Source organism: Myotis daubentonii, chromosome 3 (assembly GCF_963259705.1).
Source record: "Myotis daubentonii chromosome 3, mMyoDau2.1, whole genome shotgun sequence".
Classification (NCBI taxonomy): Eukaryota; Metazoa; Chordata; class Mammalia; order Chiroptera; family Vespertilionidae; genus Myotis; species Myotis daubentonii.
The window spans coordinates 22846271-22863930 of NC_081842.1; the positions used below are offsets into that span (position 1 = coordinate 22846271).

Here is a 17660-nt window from a genome sequence, read left to right on the forward strand (position 1 = left end):
AGTAAACCAAAATAGTTATCTCAAATTTTTACTGTGTTTTCTATTCCTAGTTTTATTTACTTATGTAACAAATCGTAGACACACAAAATAAACAGCACTATCAAAGCTTAGTATCTCAGTAAAGGAAAATTTGCATAATTCTTTAGAAAAGAATTCAATTTTGCTTATCATAAGTATGAATTTAAAATTTGAAGACTACTGAACGTTTTACTATTGGTTAGGCCTCTTTCAGTATAGAATGGGGACTTGGTCAATATTAAGGCGTATGTATACGTTAGAGTGTCTGTGCATACAGGACCTGGAATTTATTTTTTCTGGAATTGATATTATTGAAACAGTTACTCTAGCTCTGTCCATTTGGAGGGTGAAAATCACTCATAACTGTTTATTAAATTAAAAGTTGTTAAAATGAAATAGTAAGTTTGGGTTAGTAGCTTAAATTACAGCTTTTTAGTTGTTTTACTCAAAACTGACATTGGGATCTCTTATTCTATGAAGTAAAACATCTAGGAATTTATCCCCTTTTGTCAGTCTTTCAACACCTTACATATATTCACTTTAATACTTCAATAAAAAGTGTTTATTTTTGATGTATCAATCAGATTTTAGTGTTAAGTTGAAGAGCTTACCAGGATCTTGGATATGGTTTTTTGAGACCTTGATTCTATGAAGAATTAAGTTTATTAAAGGATATAGAACTCTTCTCTATTCCTTTTCTTTTCCCAGTTGTCTGTCTGTTTATATTTCATTTCCAGATTTACAGTAATATTATATAAACCTCCCTAGATTGTTGACTTTAAGTGTTTGTTGAAATAATAAATTTGTAGTGGATTTTGGAATAGGATAACATTATTATGTTACTTTCTTTCTCATGATTACCCCACTATCATTATTACAAACTAAGTAGTTGTGATCCTGAAAAATTCTGACTTCTGTTCTTTTTAAATTTTAAATGTTATAGGAGAGGAGTTAGTGTTAGATATGTGGCTGTGAGAATAGGGAAGCTGAGTTAGCCAGAGTTGGTAGAATGGAATGAGGATCAGAGAGTGTGTGGGGGAAATCTATTGATAAAGGGAGAAACTTGGGAGGATGATAGATTTGAAGAGATGTAGAATAGGTTTCTGAGACTGGAAAATATGGACTAAAAGAATGAATAAATTATGTCAATGAAGGAACTGCCTTGCTTCTTGTTCCTTTTTTCCCTTTAGGTTTATACTTTAGACTAGAGCCCGGTGCACAAAAATTTGTGCACTCGGTGGGGGAGGGAGGGGGGTCCCTCAGCCCGGCCTGTGCCCTCTCGCAGTCTGGGACCCCTCAGGGGATGACCACTTGCTGGCTTAGGCCCGCTCCTCGGGGGGATTGGGCCTAAGATGGCAATCAGACATCCCTCTGGCAGCCCTTGGGGGATGCCCACTTGCCAGCAGGGAGCAGACCTAAGCTGCAGTCACACATCCTTAGCGCTGCTGAGGAGGCAGGAGAGGCTCCCACCACCACCGCTGTACTGGCAGCCATCAGCCTGGCTTGTGGCTGAACAGAGCTCCTCCCATGTGAGAGGGCCTTCACCACCAGGGGGCAGCTCCTGCATTGATCATCTGCCCCCTGGTGGTCAGTGTGTGTCATAGTGACCAGTCATTCCCAATCTTTCTGCTGTTAGGGTCAGTTTGCATATTACCCTTTTACTATATAGGATAGAGGCCTGGTGCATGGGTGGGGTCCGGCTGGTTTGCCCTGAATGGTGTCCCGGATCAGGGTGGGGTCCCGCTTGTGTGCCTGGCCAGCCTGGATGAGGGGATGATGGCTGTTTTCAGCTGGTCACACCCCCTTCAGGGTGGGGGTTCCACTTGGGTGCCTGGCCAGCCTGGATGAAGGGCTGAGGGCTGTTTGAAGCTGGTCACACCCCCTTCATGGTGGGGGTCCCCACTGGGGTACCTGGCCAGTCTGGGTGAGGGGCTGAGGGACGTGTTCAGGCTGGCGGGTGATTGAAGTTCCCAGCCTCTCCTTTTTTTCTTTTTTTTTGTTATTCTGGGATTTACTTACCTTCTATGGCTGTCACTGGAACTGAGAGCCGGCTTTAGCTCTGAGGCTCGGCTCCAGCTCTGAGACCTCAGCTGCTGAAAGCAGGTATCTGGATTTGTTTGGGTTCTATAATTGTAACACTGTTGCAGTCCTGCTAGCTCCAGCTCTGAGGGCTGAAAGCAGGTTTCTGGGGTTTATTTACCTTCTGTAATTGCAACAATGTTTCTTAGACTGCAGCTCAGAGGCCCGCAGCGGCAGGTGGGGAACCTTGGCTTCCTCCTTCACTGGAGACAGCAAGCCTCCTGTTCGCTTCAGCTGCCTGGCTGCTGGCCGCCATCTTGGCTGGCAGTTAATTTGCATATCTTGCTGATTAGCCAGTGGGAAGGGTAGTGAAGTTACGGTTAATTACCATGTTTCTCTATTATTAGATATGATACTACATGACTATGATAAATATGACTATGCTTTTTAATACTCATTACATTTTTGCTTTTTAATCTCACTAACTTTTAACTTTTTAGAGTAATATTTGCACAGTTGTATAAAATTGACATTATATAAAGCATTATTTTGTGAATTTTAAAGGTAAGAAAAATTAGAGCGTGACTAAGACATGGAGGTCAGGTGGTTTCAGGAAAGGTTCTCATTTGGTAGGGTCTGGGCCAGATTTACAGGTTAGACTCTTGTTTCATTCAGTGTTGAGGTGTTCAGGTGACTCATTCCTGGATAAAAGATTCAGAAGCCCATTCTGTATTTGTCATTACTTCTTACTCAGTAAAGGGAGTGAGTGAACAAAGTCCAAACGAGAGGGCCAGTTGAAGGGCCCTGGGTACTGACACCAAAAAGCTGTGAGTAGCCTGATTCGGTCACTTCCATGATTTTAGTAGACTATAGTACAGGGTGGTGCTATGTCAGGGTGCCCTGTCTACTGGTTAGTGCTAAGAACACACAAATTCATACCTTTAGGTATATCCTGAAGTCAGGTGTGTTTTTTGCAAGGTGTGTGTGTCAGTGTATACAGTTAATATGATAGTATTTATGTATGTACAGATAAACCCTCCTTTGTTCCAAAAATGATTTATATTTTTTAAAAAAGTATGTGTTTATTTCCTAAATCTGTGATTTAAGCTATTCTACCGAGAATGTGTCTTATACTCTTTTGTGTTACTCATAGTACGTAATGTACATGTTAGTTGTTAATAAATATTTATTGGTAATTGATCAGATATGCTCATTCATTCATTTATTCATTTGTTTAGTCAATAGTATTTAAATGCCTTCTATTTGTCAAGTACTGTTAGGGAATAGGGACGTAATGGTAGGGGATTTCATGCAGGTCCATAAATAAGCATATATAGAAGGGAAGATATAAGTAATTACAGTAACATCATAAGAGCAAGGCTGCTTTGGTCATAACTAACAAAACCAGGGACAGCAACATTTTTTTTGTAAAAGGCTAGATAGTAAATAATTTAGGCTTTCTAGGCCATATGTCTCTATTGCAACTATTGAACTCTGCCCTTCCAGCACAAAAGCAGCTATAGATAATACGAAATGAACAGCATGACTGTGCTCCAGTAAAACCTACACTAGATAGTTGGCAAGATTTGGCCCAAGGATTGTAGTTTGTCAACATCTGGTTTAAGCCATAAGTACACTTATTGCTAATATAACAAATAGTTTGGAGGTAAGCAGACCCAGGCCCTTTTTATCCTTCCAACAGGCCAGTCTCAGCATATTGGCTTTCATCTTCAGTTTTTTGTTTTTTTTCTTTGTTCTTTTTAAATTTTTTTTCCTTCTTTGTCTTTTTTTGTTTACTTTTTTTTCCTTTTTATTTCTTCATCTTCATTTTTGACACTTTCTGGTTGAAAGATATTTCTATGAACATGAGGTAAGTTGGTTGATCTAGACTGGTCAACATGTCAGGGAGCGGCTCTCAAAAGAAGAGATGTTTATACATTGAAGGAAGAAAGAGATGGGAAAGAATGTTGCATGCAAAATGAACTTCATATGGAAAGACTTGGAGGCAAGCAAGGTAGGTATTTGAGGAACTGAAGTCTTATAGAGCTTGGTTTGGAGTAGAAGAGAAATAATGATGAGAGATGATTACTAGAATACCTTATAAGTTATGTCAAGGAGTTTAGAGTTAATTCTGAAGGCAATGAGAAGCCAGTGAAGTTTCAAATAAAGTAATGATTTAATCATTACTACATGAGGTATGAACAAAATCTTTACTTACAGGGGACATAATAATAGTAAGCATCTAACACTTATTATTCCCATATTAGCTTTTCAGTAGATGGATACTGTTCTCAGAAATGTACCCATTAAGACTTCTGGAATATTTTGTTCAGACAGTTGAGTTTATACTTTTCTTCCTTTACATAACTTTCTGAAGCTTTATAAGTTTAGGGAGAGGTAAGAATTTCGCCCCAGACATGCATATACATAACCTGACAACTGAAGTAGTTATTTTCGGTCGGTATCCGGAGGGGAATATATTTAAATAGAATTTCTTTTTTTAAAATATATTTTTATTGATTTCAGAGAGGAAGGGAGAGGGAAAGAGAGATAGAAACATCAGTGATGAGAGAGACTCATTGATTGGCTGCCTCCTGCACGCCCCCTACTGGGGAAGGAGCCTGCAACCCGGGCATGTGCCCTTGACCGGTATCAAACCCTTCAGTCTGACACTCTATCCACTGAGCCAAACTGGCTGGAGCTAAATAGAATTTCTTGTACTGAAATGTGACTTCCACTAAATCAATTGACTTTCAAGCTTTCTGAGAATATGTATTGAAGCCACTGGGATAACAGTGAAATTGGGCTTCAAATATAGCCCACAGCCTATAGTTACCTATTTATGAAATCTTTCATTAAAAAGTTGACTATTCAATGCAATTAGATATTAGGTATATCACAACTATTTTAGGTAGGTCTTTATAGACTAAAAATGCAGAAAACATCTCAATGGAGGGAATATATACTTTTGTTCATAGGAATTGCTACCTTTGAACATGTAGCCGTTTTGAGTAGCTTATCTGTTTAAAGTGTGCTAAGGTGTTTACATCTTGGTAAAGTTAAATTGCAAAAAATTACAATTTTTGCTCATTTTAAGTCATTCACAACTTTTTTTCCTTATAGGACAAGTTATTCTTTTTGAGTCTTAATTTATTCTTCTGTTAAATGGGGATAACAATATTTCCAAAGCAGTAAGTGTTTGAAGTGGTGTATAAAAGCAGTCCAGTACATGTAGTAGTCATACTTTATAGATATGTTAGTTATGGCTTTGACCTTGGCAGTGTTCCAATGTCTTCAATTGTAGCGTTTCATGTAATAAATTCCTGTTGATGAGGTTTTTCTTACCAAGTGCTTGGCAGAAGATGTTGTGATTTGGGAATGCTGGACCCTTGAGTTTTGACAGTAGTTACATACTCCTGTCATATTTTTCCTTATCTCTTATTTCTTTATGCAGCAGAAAGTCATTTATGCTAATTTACCCCTATTTGCATATAGGTTATAGAGTTCTGTGGTGCAGGGTGTGCTTAGAACTCCTTTTAAGTGTCTGTTTGGATCAAAGCAGGGCTGTGTGATAGCTGTTGTCTGACACCAAGCTGTGTGGTGTTGTTTTCATTAAACATTTATCACACTTCGAATGTGACAGCAGGCAACTTTGTACCAGGATAGCATGGTTTCATGCAAAATTTATTAAAAAAGATGAGATTTTGTAGAGATCTTGTTGCCTTTCACCAGTGGCGAAGGGTAAATGTTTGGTTCGAAAGAAGTATACCTTTAACACGTGTCATTGTAACATGCAAAGAAGCTTCCTGCTGTCAATTTTGTTAAGTAGGTAAACAAATACATCTTTATGTAAGTGTGTGCTCTGGATTTTTCTTGCTTTTTAAATTAAAGTTTTTACAGTTTCTTTGTGAATTGAATGAATACCATAACAGTGGCCTATTTTGATGTTGTACATTTTATATTGCAATAAAATTTACCATCCAATTTCCATTGTACAGGTTTGAGATTTTGTCACTAGATATAAGTTTTGCAATAGAAACCGTAATTTTCAAAAAGGCAAGGCCAAGAAAGTGAATCTAACATAACAAAAAGAATATTCAGCAAAAGCAGGAGACAAGGTTTCGTAAGTTCTCCCCCAGGTCACCACTGTTCTCTTATTTATTATGTCAGTACATTTTAATTATCCCAGACTTTGCCTGATGGGATTTGATTTGAATTATGCCTGATAGAGACTACATGGCATGAATTGTAGGCTCATTCTTTCTTTTTGTGGTTGCCTGACTGAGAAAGGCCTTGGAATGAGAGAAGGTACTTTTATTTTCCTTTTTCATTCTATAGAGGCTGAGGAATTACAGTTATATGAAGAAGTTAGTGAGAGAATGAAAGTAGTCTCATGCTGTACTTTTCAGTAAGTTTTATCAGATGGACTATCAAAAACTTGGTGGGATCCTTTTCAAGAGGTGTTACAAAAATTACGTTGGAATTAACATTCAAGAGTTAAAGGAGAGAAGTGGGTGGTGGGTAAAGGAAAGAACTTTGTCCTAGAAACCATTATAAAAGCCACATAAACCTTCAGATTCTGACTCATTGTGCTTTGGGGTATTAAAGGATAATTTTTTAAAAAGGTAAAATTATGACTCATAATCTGTATAGATAAAAGGCTAAGTTGACTGACATCCATCCATCCATCTGACCGACCGGTACATATGACACACTGGCAATTTAAAAATAAACTTTGACTCGCACATGCGCAATACATATAAAGCGCTCACTGGTGCCAATTTGAATGCTGCATTTGGTGGGACAGTTCTCTTTTCAGAGGGGATTTTTCACAGTGTCTCAGTGTTGTGCTGCATGCTATGTGATCGGCCATAGTACAAACAAGTTTCAAGTACTGTAGTGTTTGGGGATGTTTCAGACAGTTGTCTCTTAAAACAAATATGAGATTAGGGGATTCTGCTTATAGCGAATGGTTAGTAAAACTTGGAGATGGCAAACTTGATAGCAGTTTTTATTTAGGAATAGATGTTACTGAAATCCCCTATGAAATGATTTGTAACAGATCTGTTATTGAAACTACCTTTGGAAATAGTATATCTATAGATAATATTAAAAATATATCTAAATGTGCAATTCTTTGTCCAAAAAAATGATCACGTTCATAAATTAAGTGAAGAAATTTTGGATATACTCAGTGGAGATTTTCACAACTATTTGAGTGATGACCCCATCGATTCAATGGATGATGCTCTCAAGGAAAAATTTCCCATCAAATTTCTTAAAAGTATTATACCTTTAGGAATGCTGTGTCATAAATTAAAATTGAAAGTAGGTGCAATCATCATGCTACTGAGAAAAATTAGTAGTAAATGGCATCTTTGTAATGGTACTAGATTTATTATCAAAAGATTGTGACCTAACATAATCAAAGCTGAAGTATTAACAGGATCTGTGGAAGGAGAGATTGTTCTGAATCCAAGAATTGATTTGTCCCCGTCTGACACTGGCCTCCCATTTAAATTAATTTCAAAACAGTTTCCCATGATGCCAGCATTTGTGATGACTATTAATAAATCACAAGGACAAACTGTAGACAGAGTAGGAATATTCCTACCTGAACCCATTTTCGGACATAGTTATATGTTGCTTTCTCTCGAGTTCAAAGAGCGTGGGATGTTAAAGTTGTAAATACTTCATCACAAGGGAAATTAGTCAAGCACTCTGAAAGTGTTTTTACTCTTAATGTGGTATACAAGAAGATATTAGAAAAAGTTTAATCAATTTATCAGTTACTGTTTTTATCAATTTTTAAATCTTTATTGTTCAGATTATTACAGATATTCTTCTTTTCCCCCCCTTAGCTCCCCTCCACCTGGTCCCCACCCCATCCCAGGTCCTCGCCCCCCCACTGCCCTCGTCCATAGTTGTAAGATCTTTGTCCAGTCTCTTCCTGCACCCCCCACACCCCCTTCCCCCTGATAATTGTCAGTCTGTTCCATTTCCATGCCCCTGATTCTATTACATTCACCAGTTTATTCTGTTCATCAGATTTTTTATTCATTTGATTTTTAGATTCACTTGTTGATCGATATGTATTTGTTGTCACTTTGTTGTTCATATCAATGTTGTTTTTATATCATGTTTTTGTTGTTTTCATATCATGTCTTTGTTGTTGTTATATCATGTTGTTATTGTTTATTAGTTAATTTATATATTCTTTTCATATACATTTTACTAATTTTCTTTCATCTCTGACACTTCTATTTTAGAGAAATGGTGAGAATAGCGATATTAAAAATATTTCTTCTAATTAATTTCTTTCAGTGTGCATGAATCCGTGTACTGGGCAACTAGTATATACATAAACACACTCCAAAGGTATTACTTAACTCATTAATTAATAGTAATTAGTGAGATACTACAAATAGCTCAAAGGAGAATGCAAAGAGTGGGCACATATGTAGGCCACCAGGAATATAAGACACAAAATTGCTTAATAGATTCAAAGCTGACTTTTTCCACATGGGGAGAGAAATCAGTTACAACTCCACTGGACAAAGTTAACTTGCTTATCCATAAAAATAATCACTTGCATTGTTATCAATTACCTCCTATTTGTGGACTTTAAAAACATCTCAGACAAAGAAAGGTGGAAAGGTTGAGAAAACCTGGAATGGCACCCTGGAGAGGACTCCCAGTAATCTTCTTTGTTCATCTCAAATCATTTTGAATTTTCCTAACGTTATTTTTGACCCTTAAATTTATTCTTTTATAAAATGGGGATAATGATAGTTGACAAAGTGTAAATACTAGAAGCAGTGTATAAGTAAGATCTCAATTAATGAGAGTTATTTTGTTTTTTATTAGTAGCACCAATTTAATGATTGATTCTTGTGACTACCAGTTTCTTAGCTATCATTCTTTTTTTTTTCACTTTTGCATCTTTTTAAAGGCGATCCTCTCAGCCTAAAATACTCTTTCTTCTCTACCTCTCCTGCCATTTTCATGTATATTTTGGGGTTCACTTTAGATCTCACTTCATGAAGTATTCCCCACCCCTCTCTAGTGTGCCCTGCAGTTAGTGCCCTTGCATGTATATCTAATCTGAATAGAAAACTTTGTAACTCTAAAATTTTATAATTGCCAGATTATATGTACCTTGTTTGTCTTATTCAACATTGTATTTACTTGGATCAAAACAAGTACTCAAATATTTGTAGAATAAATAAACAAATAAATGATGGTTTTAGAAATTGTTTCTAGGTAATGAAGTCCAGCTTTTAAGCATTTAAAAATGATAAAGCTGAAGTTTTGTATTAGGAAAATAACCAACTCTTTTCTACTATTCACGCCTGGTTTAAGTGTGCATGTGCACACACATACTAGGTGTACCAGTTAATAATGGTGGATTTTGTAATCAAAGAAAACAGGATAATTTCAAGAGAAACATCAAAAGTGCTTTATTCAAAGTAATGTCCATTGCTGGCTACACATTTTCCCCATTTTCAGGTAATTTGTGGATAATGTCCAAATAGAACTTTTCTTGTTTTGAGGCAAACCATTCAGAGACAAATTTTCCTCTTCTACATACATTTTGAGGTACTGCTCAGAAAGTGCATGTGCCATTGTTCAGAACAAGTGGTAATCTGAAGGAGCAATGTCTGGTGAATACAGCGGGTGGGTTAATACTTCCCAGGCAAGATCTTTTAACGTGTCTTTAACTGGTTTTGAGGTGTATGATGGGGTGTCATTATGAAGCAAAATTACTTTGCTGTGTCTTCTGGCACATTCTGGTCGTTTCTGATCAAAGCGTGATTCAAATTGATTATTTGTTGTCAGTAGCGATCAGTATTAATGGTTTCACCTGGTTTTAGAAGCTCATAATACACCACACCTTTCTGATCCCCCCAAACTCAGAGCATTGTCTTCTTTCTGAAGTGATTTGGCCTTGCAGTCGATGTTGATGGTTGACCTGGATCAACCCATGATCTTGTGCATTTGGGATTCTCAAAATAAATCCACTTTTCATCGCCAGTCACAATTCGATGCAAAAAAGACTTTCTTTCATGCCGTTGAAGCAACATTTTACTGATGACTTTTCGGTTTTCCATTTTGCCGGGGTCCAGCCCCAGCAGGTCCAGGGGTTCCCAAAGGCGTAGACGGAGTCGGCGAAGAAGGAATGACATGGAGACAGCGTTCAGTTGTTTGCCGGGAGCTGGTCCATGCTTGCTGTTTCAAGGGACCTGGCATATATGGCATACTGTTCTTAATATGTTTGCTCACCTTCTTGGCGCTGTGTTTTAACCAAGGTCACCTCTCGGAGAAAGGTTGTTTCCCCAGGTAGGGATTTTCCCCTGAAGTTAGGGAGGGAATAAAACCTCTCAACTAAGTGCCAGGCGGGTAATTAATCACTTTAACTACCAACAATCATGCTTAAGCTACATAATCTTTACTCCCTGGAATGGAGATAAGAAACGCCCTAACCTTTGGAATAGAGATTGATAGGATTGAATCAACTGGTATAAATACAGATGTAACAAGACAGCAAGAGACAGAATTTAGAACACAGAACTTAGGAGACAGGACTTAGAAGACAGGACCAAGAGAGACAGAACCTAGGCACAGAACCTACACAGAACGTTCTCTAGAGACAGAAGGACTTCGCTGGAGAGAACATGGCAAAAGATCCTGGACTGAACCTGACTACAGAAATATGGCAAGAGAACCTGACTAGAACCTGGTGACCGAACCTGGCTAGAGATCTCAGACAGAACCTGGCTGGAGAACCTAGCGAGGGAACATGGCTACAGAACCTGGCTGGAGAACCAGCAGAACCTCTCTGGAGATGCAGACCAGAACTTGGCTGGAGATCCTGGCTGGAGATCCTGGCTGGAGATCCTGGCTAGGCTGCTGATCAACTGAACACTGTCTCCGTGTCATTCCTTCTTCGCCGACTCCGTCCACGCCTTTGGTGACCCCTGGACCTGCTGGGGCTGGACCCCGGCACCATTTGTCTTTCGTTCAGTTGATATGGCACCCATTTTCCTTCCTTTAAAATCTTTCCCATTGCTTGTAAATGAGTGGAAATTGTTTGCCGAGCAACATTTAATCTTTCTGCAAGTTGTTTTTGAGTTTGACAGGCATCTTCATCCAATAATGCTTGTAATTGTTGGTCTTCAAACTTTTTCAGTTGGCCTGGACATTCTTGGTCTTTCACATTGAAATCGTCACTTTTAAAGCGTTTAAACCAGCGTTCACAAGTATCTTGAGATGGAGCATGTTCACCATAAGCTTCCCAAAGTATACGATAACTTTTTCTTCAAAATATAGTAATGAATTAAAACTTCCTGAAATGCTCCTTTTTTTGGCACGATATTTGACATGTTTAAGTGTTAACACCTTCAACAAATTTGACATATGAAGTTTTTAAGCTTGCTGTCAATACAACAAAATAGCATATATATCAAATCGCATACATATCAACATATGTGTAACTCCATCTATTGAAAAAAAAATCCACATTATTAACTGGTACACCTAGTATACATCAACCACCTCCATCAAAGTTTCCAGAGTACATTTTTTATTTTTTATTTTATTTTTTATTTTTTGGCTTTTTTTTAAAAATTAAATCTTTATTGTTCAGATTATTACATTTGTTCCTCTTTTTTCCCCCCATAACTCCCTCCTCCCAGGTCCCGCCCCACCCTCCGCCCTCACTCCCCACCCACTGTCCTCATCCATAGGTGCATGAGTTGTGTCCAGTCTCTTCCCGCATCTGCCACACCCCTTTCCCCCCCAAGAATAGTCAGTCCATTCCCTTTCTATGTCCCTGGTTCTATTATAATCACCAGTTTATTCTCAGATTATTTATTCACTTATTGATAGATGCATATTTGTTGTTCATAATTTGTATCTTTACCTTTCTCTTCTTCTTCCTCTTCTTAAAGGATACCTTTCAGCATTTCATATAATACTGGCTTGGTGGTGATGAACTCCTTTAGCTTTTCCTTATCTGTGAAGCTCTTTATCTGACCTTCAATTCTGAATGATAGCTTTGCTGGATAAAGTAATCTTGGTTGTAGGTTCTTGGCATTCATCACTTTGAATATTTCTTGCCACTCCCTTCTGGCCTGCAAAGTTTCTGTTGAGAAGTCTGCTGACAGTCGTATGGGTATTCCCTTGTAGGTAACTGAGTTTCTTTTTCTTGCTGCTTTTAAGATTCTCTCTTTGTCTTTTGCTCTTGGCATTTTAATTATGATGTGTCTTGGTGTGGTCCTCTTTGGATTCCTTTTGTTTGGGGTTCTCTGCGCTTCTTGGACCTGTAAGTGTATTTCTTTCACCAGGTAGGGGAAGTTTTCTGTCATTATTTCTTCAAATAGGTATTCAACCAGAGTACATTTTTTAAAAGTATGCATAATTCCCATTATCTTATCTTTTTTTGTATTTTAAATGTTATCAAACCTGCTAGAAATGAATATCATTTAGCATCAGTTGTTTAAAAAATTAATGTCATTTCTAGGATTTATATTTTAAATACTGATTAAAATTCCAGTCCTCACTGATAACTCTTCATGCCTAGTCTGATTTCTTTCAGGATCTTAATTGGTATCACCTACTGTGTTGATTTGGTACATGAGACAGGGCAAATCACTAGACTTAAATATACTGTTCCATAGAGATCTTTTTCTGAAGACCTCAATATTTGCCTTCAGTTAGGTTATGTATGACTTTTGTTAGCTAAAATATCTGTACTATTATTAGAGGAATGCAGAGGGAATAACTTGGGGTGTCAGCCAAGTCTTTTCTTCCTAAACAAACAAGCAGCTTCCCTAAAAGCTAAGTGTTCCTTATAATTAGTGATTATAGTTCTAATTTTTACTTAATTGTAAAGCACCTTGATTAGCCCAGATGTGAATGATGCTAATCCACATAGAAGCAATCTGTTCAGTTTTTTTAAAAAACAAATTCAGTTTCTGTCAGAGAAAGCCAAGTATCACATGATCTTACTCATATGTGGAATCTAATGAACAAAAGAAACTGATGAACAACATAGATCCAGTGACATAGAAGCATGAAACAGACTGACAAATCTCCGAGGGAAGGGGGCAGGGGAAAAAGATTAACCAAAGAATTTATATGCATAAATACATAACCAATGGACACAGACAATAGTGTGGTGAAGGCCTGGGGCGGGGGCTAGTGTGAGGTAGAGGGGGTCAATGGGGAAAAAAGGAGACACCTGTAATACATTCAACAATCAAGGTAAATTTTAAAAATCTAGTTCATTTCTTACAGGCTTTCTTCCTAGTCTAGTGATCATTGGTGTGGCATCTTCAAAATAGAACAGATTGCAATAAAACATAATATATGGTTGACATGTTAGACAAATCTTGGTCAGTACGGTGGAGAAGTACAAGCTTAACCTCTTTTGATGAAAGAGCCAAGATTGGGAAATAGATACCTACATAATGATCTATTTTTATATCCTAATATGATATTATAGACAGGTTTAAAGTGGATGGTTTAAATGTTTTTAATATCCTAGTAAATGAAGTATGTATTGCCAGATGATAGGAATACATATGTTTCTTTGGATAGATGTAGTTATGGGGTACATTTTTCCACTAAAGCAGAGTAAGTTGTAATACATTCCATTTGTGTAGGTGTTGTTAGCATACCTTAGATTTCAATGCATTGAAAGTATATAATAAAAGAAAAACTCCAGATGGTGTCATTGGGGTTAATGCTTTTCATTTTAGTGCTAAGGTTATTGTCCTTGGGCTCTGAGATTGCATATAACTACAGGAAGACTGGGCTGAATTTCAGTTAGAGATTGCACCTTGTGGGTATAAGTACAAAACATTCTCTAAATAGTGTTACATATGTGATGATCACTAACACTGCAGGTGCAGTTAGGGAACTGCAACAATGAATGCTGCTGTTTTAATTCTTTCTGAACTCCTACAGGAGGTTTTGAAATGGCAGCCTTTGGCCCCTATGGATATGCCAGCTGGTGACAGGCCACGTGGAAGTAGATCATGAAAATCAATTAGGTTGTCATGTTGAAGTCTTAGCTTCTTTTTCGTAAGTAAGAAAGATAAAGGAAGGCATTCCATATTAGAAAAAGAGAATAGTCGATATCAAATTTTAAAAAGTAATGTGTATTTGCAATAAGCCAGAGGTAAAACATATTTTGTGACTACTTGGAAATTAAATCCACTCAAGAAGAATGATGAAAGACAAGAGTTCAAGAAAAATATCACTCAAAGCTGTCTAGACAAAGAAGAATAGTGTTTTTGTAAATACACACAGAGAATTGCTCGAATTATAAGTATTTATTAAATTATTTACTCTTTAAATGAAAATTTTTCAGGTTCATTAAAAAATCGGTAGTATTTGATCCAGTAAATTTGCAGCTGCAAAGCTAATTTGAAAAATTGTCAAGGCTTAAACTAAATCCTAAGGAGTTATACTGATTATTATATTACAAGATGTGTGTTTCTTCTTAAAATATTTACCATTAATACTGTTTTTAGAAATTTTCATATACTTTTTTTCTATTTTAGTTCTTTAAGTCAGGTTTATTGAGATATAAATTATATGTAGTAAAATTCACTTCTTAGATATATAATTCTGTGAGTTTTGACAAACTATTGTCATTCTCATCACAAAGTGTATAAAGTATTTCTGTCACCCTAAAAGGTTTCCTCATACTCCATGTGCATCTCCTTCCCCCACTGCCAGCCCCTGTCCAACTGAAAAGTTTTACCTTTACTCATTCTTTTGGTGTATAGTGGTATCTCATCCTGGTTTTAATTTGAATTGACAATGGTAATACTGTTGAACATTTTTTTTGTTTTGTTTTTTATGTTGAACATTTTTTATATGCTTATTTGGAATCCATATAACTGTTCAACTCTTTTGTCCATTTTAAAAAGTTAGGTTGTGTTTTCTTACTGGTGAGTTTGCCAGGTCTATACATATACTGCATACAAGTTCTTTGTTGACTATATGATTGAAAGTATAATGTTGAGCCCTAACCTGTTTGCCGTTCCATATATTTCCTAGAAAATACTCCTTTTTCACTAGAGACTAGCATCTGGCTCACAGTCTTCCTGTCCTTGAACCCATTATCCAAGTCATCAGTAGGCTAGAACTTATTGGAACCTCAGGTGGATAAGTACAGCTGCTTGTTGGACATGTCTAGAACTTCAGCTCCAGCATATTCAAAACTTAATCTTATGAATACCCCTGAACCTGTACACACACTCCCCCATACACACGTTTTCTCACCTCTATGAAACAGTTACGTTTTGAAATTTTCCCATGGGGTTCCACTTCTGATAATGTCTAAGTCACTGCTTTCAGACCATTCATCCATTGGATAAGAACTATGTATTTACTAAGCATACAGTTCTCATATGGTTCTTTGAAGGTATAATTATGATTACCAAATTTTTCCACCCAGAATTGGAACAGGTGATCAGACAAACTTGTATGTACTCACAGAGTTACTTGATTATAAATTGGTAATGAGTATTGTATTCTTTTCCCTGAAAAAAATCCATGATGTGTTATTGTAATAGATATATATAGTGGATACTACATTAGACTGGTATACTTGGATTCTAGTCCTGGTTCCTGTCTACTAACTTGCATGTTACTTTAGGCTGGTCACTTAACATCTTTGGGTTCATATTCTTTACCTGTAAAATGAGAGGGATAGAGTAAATGGTCTCTGAATTCTCCTTTTGTGTCAGAAGATTAGCTCACCAGTCTTTAATGAAGAATAGTATAATATTCTGGGGTTGAAGAGAAGGAAGGGGTTTTAGGATAACTTGTAAATTATTAGGTTCCTCACATTAAATTAATTACCTTAATATGTAGTGTCTACCTTTTCCATAATCAAGGACATTGGTGAGTGAATGTAGCCTAGGTCAGGTGTGGGCAACCCCTGGCACGTGTGCCAAACATGGCACGCCAGTAACTTTTGCTGGCACGTGAAACCTTCTCTTATAATCTTCCATTTACAAGTTTTTTGGGTGTTTTTTGGATTTAACAGTTTATTATGAGTTATAAGTATCATTTTAAAAACACTGATCCATTAAATCATGTAGAAGTAAGTATGCAAAAGTTTGCAAAACAAAACATACTTTAAACATGTTAAGTATAGAGATTATCTGCAATTCCAGATTTTCAGTCACTTCATTTGCTATGGCAGCCAAGTAATCCTTAACTTCAGTTGGAGTAAGCCTCCTAAATCCAGCTTCATTGCAGATTCCAACTTCTATGTTATCTTCTGTCATCTGCCCTTCAAAGCTTTCCTTTAGGGTTAATATGGCTGTATGAATGGCATCTTCAAGTTCTAGATATTCATTATATCTTTTCTCAAGAAAAGTTTTTCCTTTCACATAGTTCTTTCCCATAGCTGTGGCTTTCCAGGCAAAGTAAGCTTCTGATGGATCTGACTGAAATAAATAAAGTCGCCCCTCATTCCAACCACAAATTAGTAAAGAAACTCCAAATGGACGAACACCACCTGACTGGGTATATTCTTGCATCACAGAAGCTACTCTCTGTACCAGCTGAGCTGTGGGAATGGGTTCTTGGTAAACAAGATAATATTGCTGAGCTAGTTTTCGAGCTCTGTGTACAAGCACTCTGTAATCTGGGCCCATGCCACTATATACCAAGCCTATCTGTTTGGTAATTGGCTCCACTTTGTGTACACTTCGCTCATCATACAGAATGGATTTCTGTTTCTTCTCTGTTGCTAATACCACACCATTTGCAGCTTTAATGCCCACTGAAAGGGCTCCTCCAGCTACAGCAGCCAAAGCATATTCAATCTGAATGAGTTTACCAGATGGGCTGAAAGTAGTCAACGAAAAGCTGTAACTGCGCTCCGCCATCACAATTTTTTTCTTAATATCGACTTTTTTATTTTTCAGATAAATTCAGTGTAGGTGCATCTTAGATAAATAAATAATTTTACATAACAAGTTATCTTAAAGACCATAGACATGGATTGACGAGAGAGGGGAAGAGCAATTTCAATAGTGTCAAAAACGAACTATTGAGGACTTGGAATGCCATTGCAGAAAATTTTTTCTGTTTAAAAACTTTGCAACAGCATTACTTTCGATGTTTTCATCCACATACGCTTGTGAATCTTTGTTCTCAGTAATGAATTTTGTTAAGTCTCGTCATAGGAGTAGCCTGACGGATGAAAGTAGTAGCTCGTGCATATCTCTGAAGGTCACGAAATATAAACCTGATGTAAAATCTCTGTCATCAGTGATGCAGCAGCAAAAGTCCCACTGATAATATCAAATGGAGTCATAAGGTTTTCTGTCGGACTATCAGTGTACACGTATACATTAAAAAATAAATGTATTTTTTCATCATCATATACTGTGTTGTTATCGCTCGAAGGAATTCTATTATTTCTTCAGGGTTCCTCACATACGTAAACCTTAAGAGATATCAAGTAGGCGTAACATGTTCTAAAAAAATTATGGTTGGCACGCAGAAGAATTTTGAGTTAGAGATTTTGCTGGTTTTGGCACGCACTCACAAAAAGGTTGCCCACCCCTGCCCTAGGTATTACCATCTAACGG

General features: G+C 37.1%; 2 protein-coding genes across 2 annotated transcripts in view; one reads left to right on the forward strand and one right to left on the reverse strand.

The window, feature by feature from the left end:
• Positions 1-17660, forward strand: part of RSRC1 (arginine and serine rich coiled-coil 1) — a 365275-nt gene that overhangs the window by 96286 nt on the left and 251329 nt on the right. The window lies entirely within an intron of this gene.
• Positions 16092-16955, reverse strand: LOC132230050 (proteasome subunit alpha type-2-like). Its single transcript, XM_059686886.1, has one exon. The coding sequence runs from the start codon at positions 16950-16952 to the stop codon at positions 16128-16130; it is 825 nt and encodes a 274-aa protein (XP_059542869.1). The 5' UTR covers positions 16953-16955; the 3' UTR covers positions 16092-16127.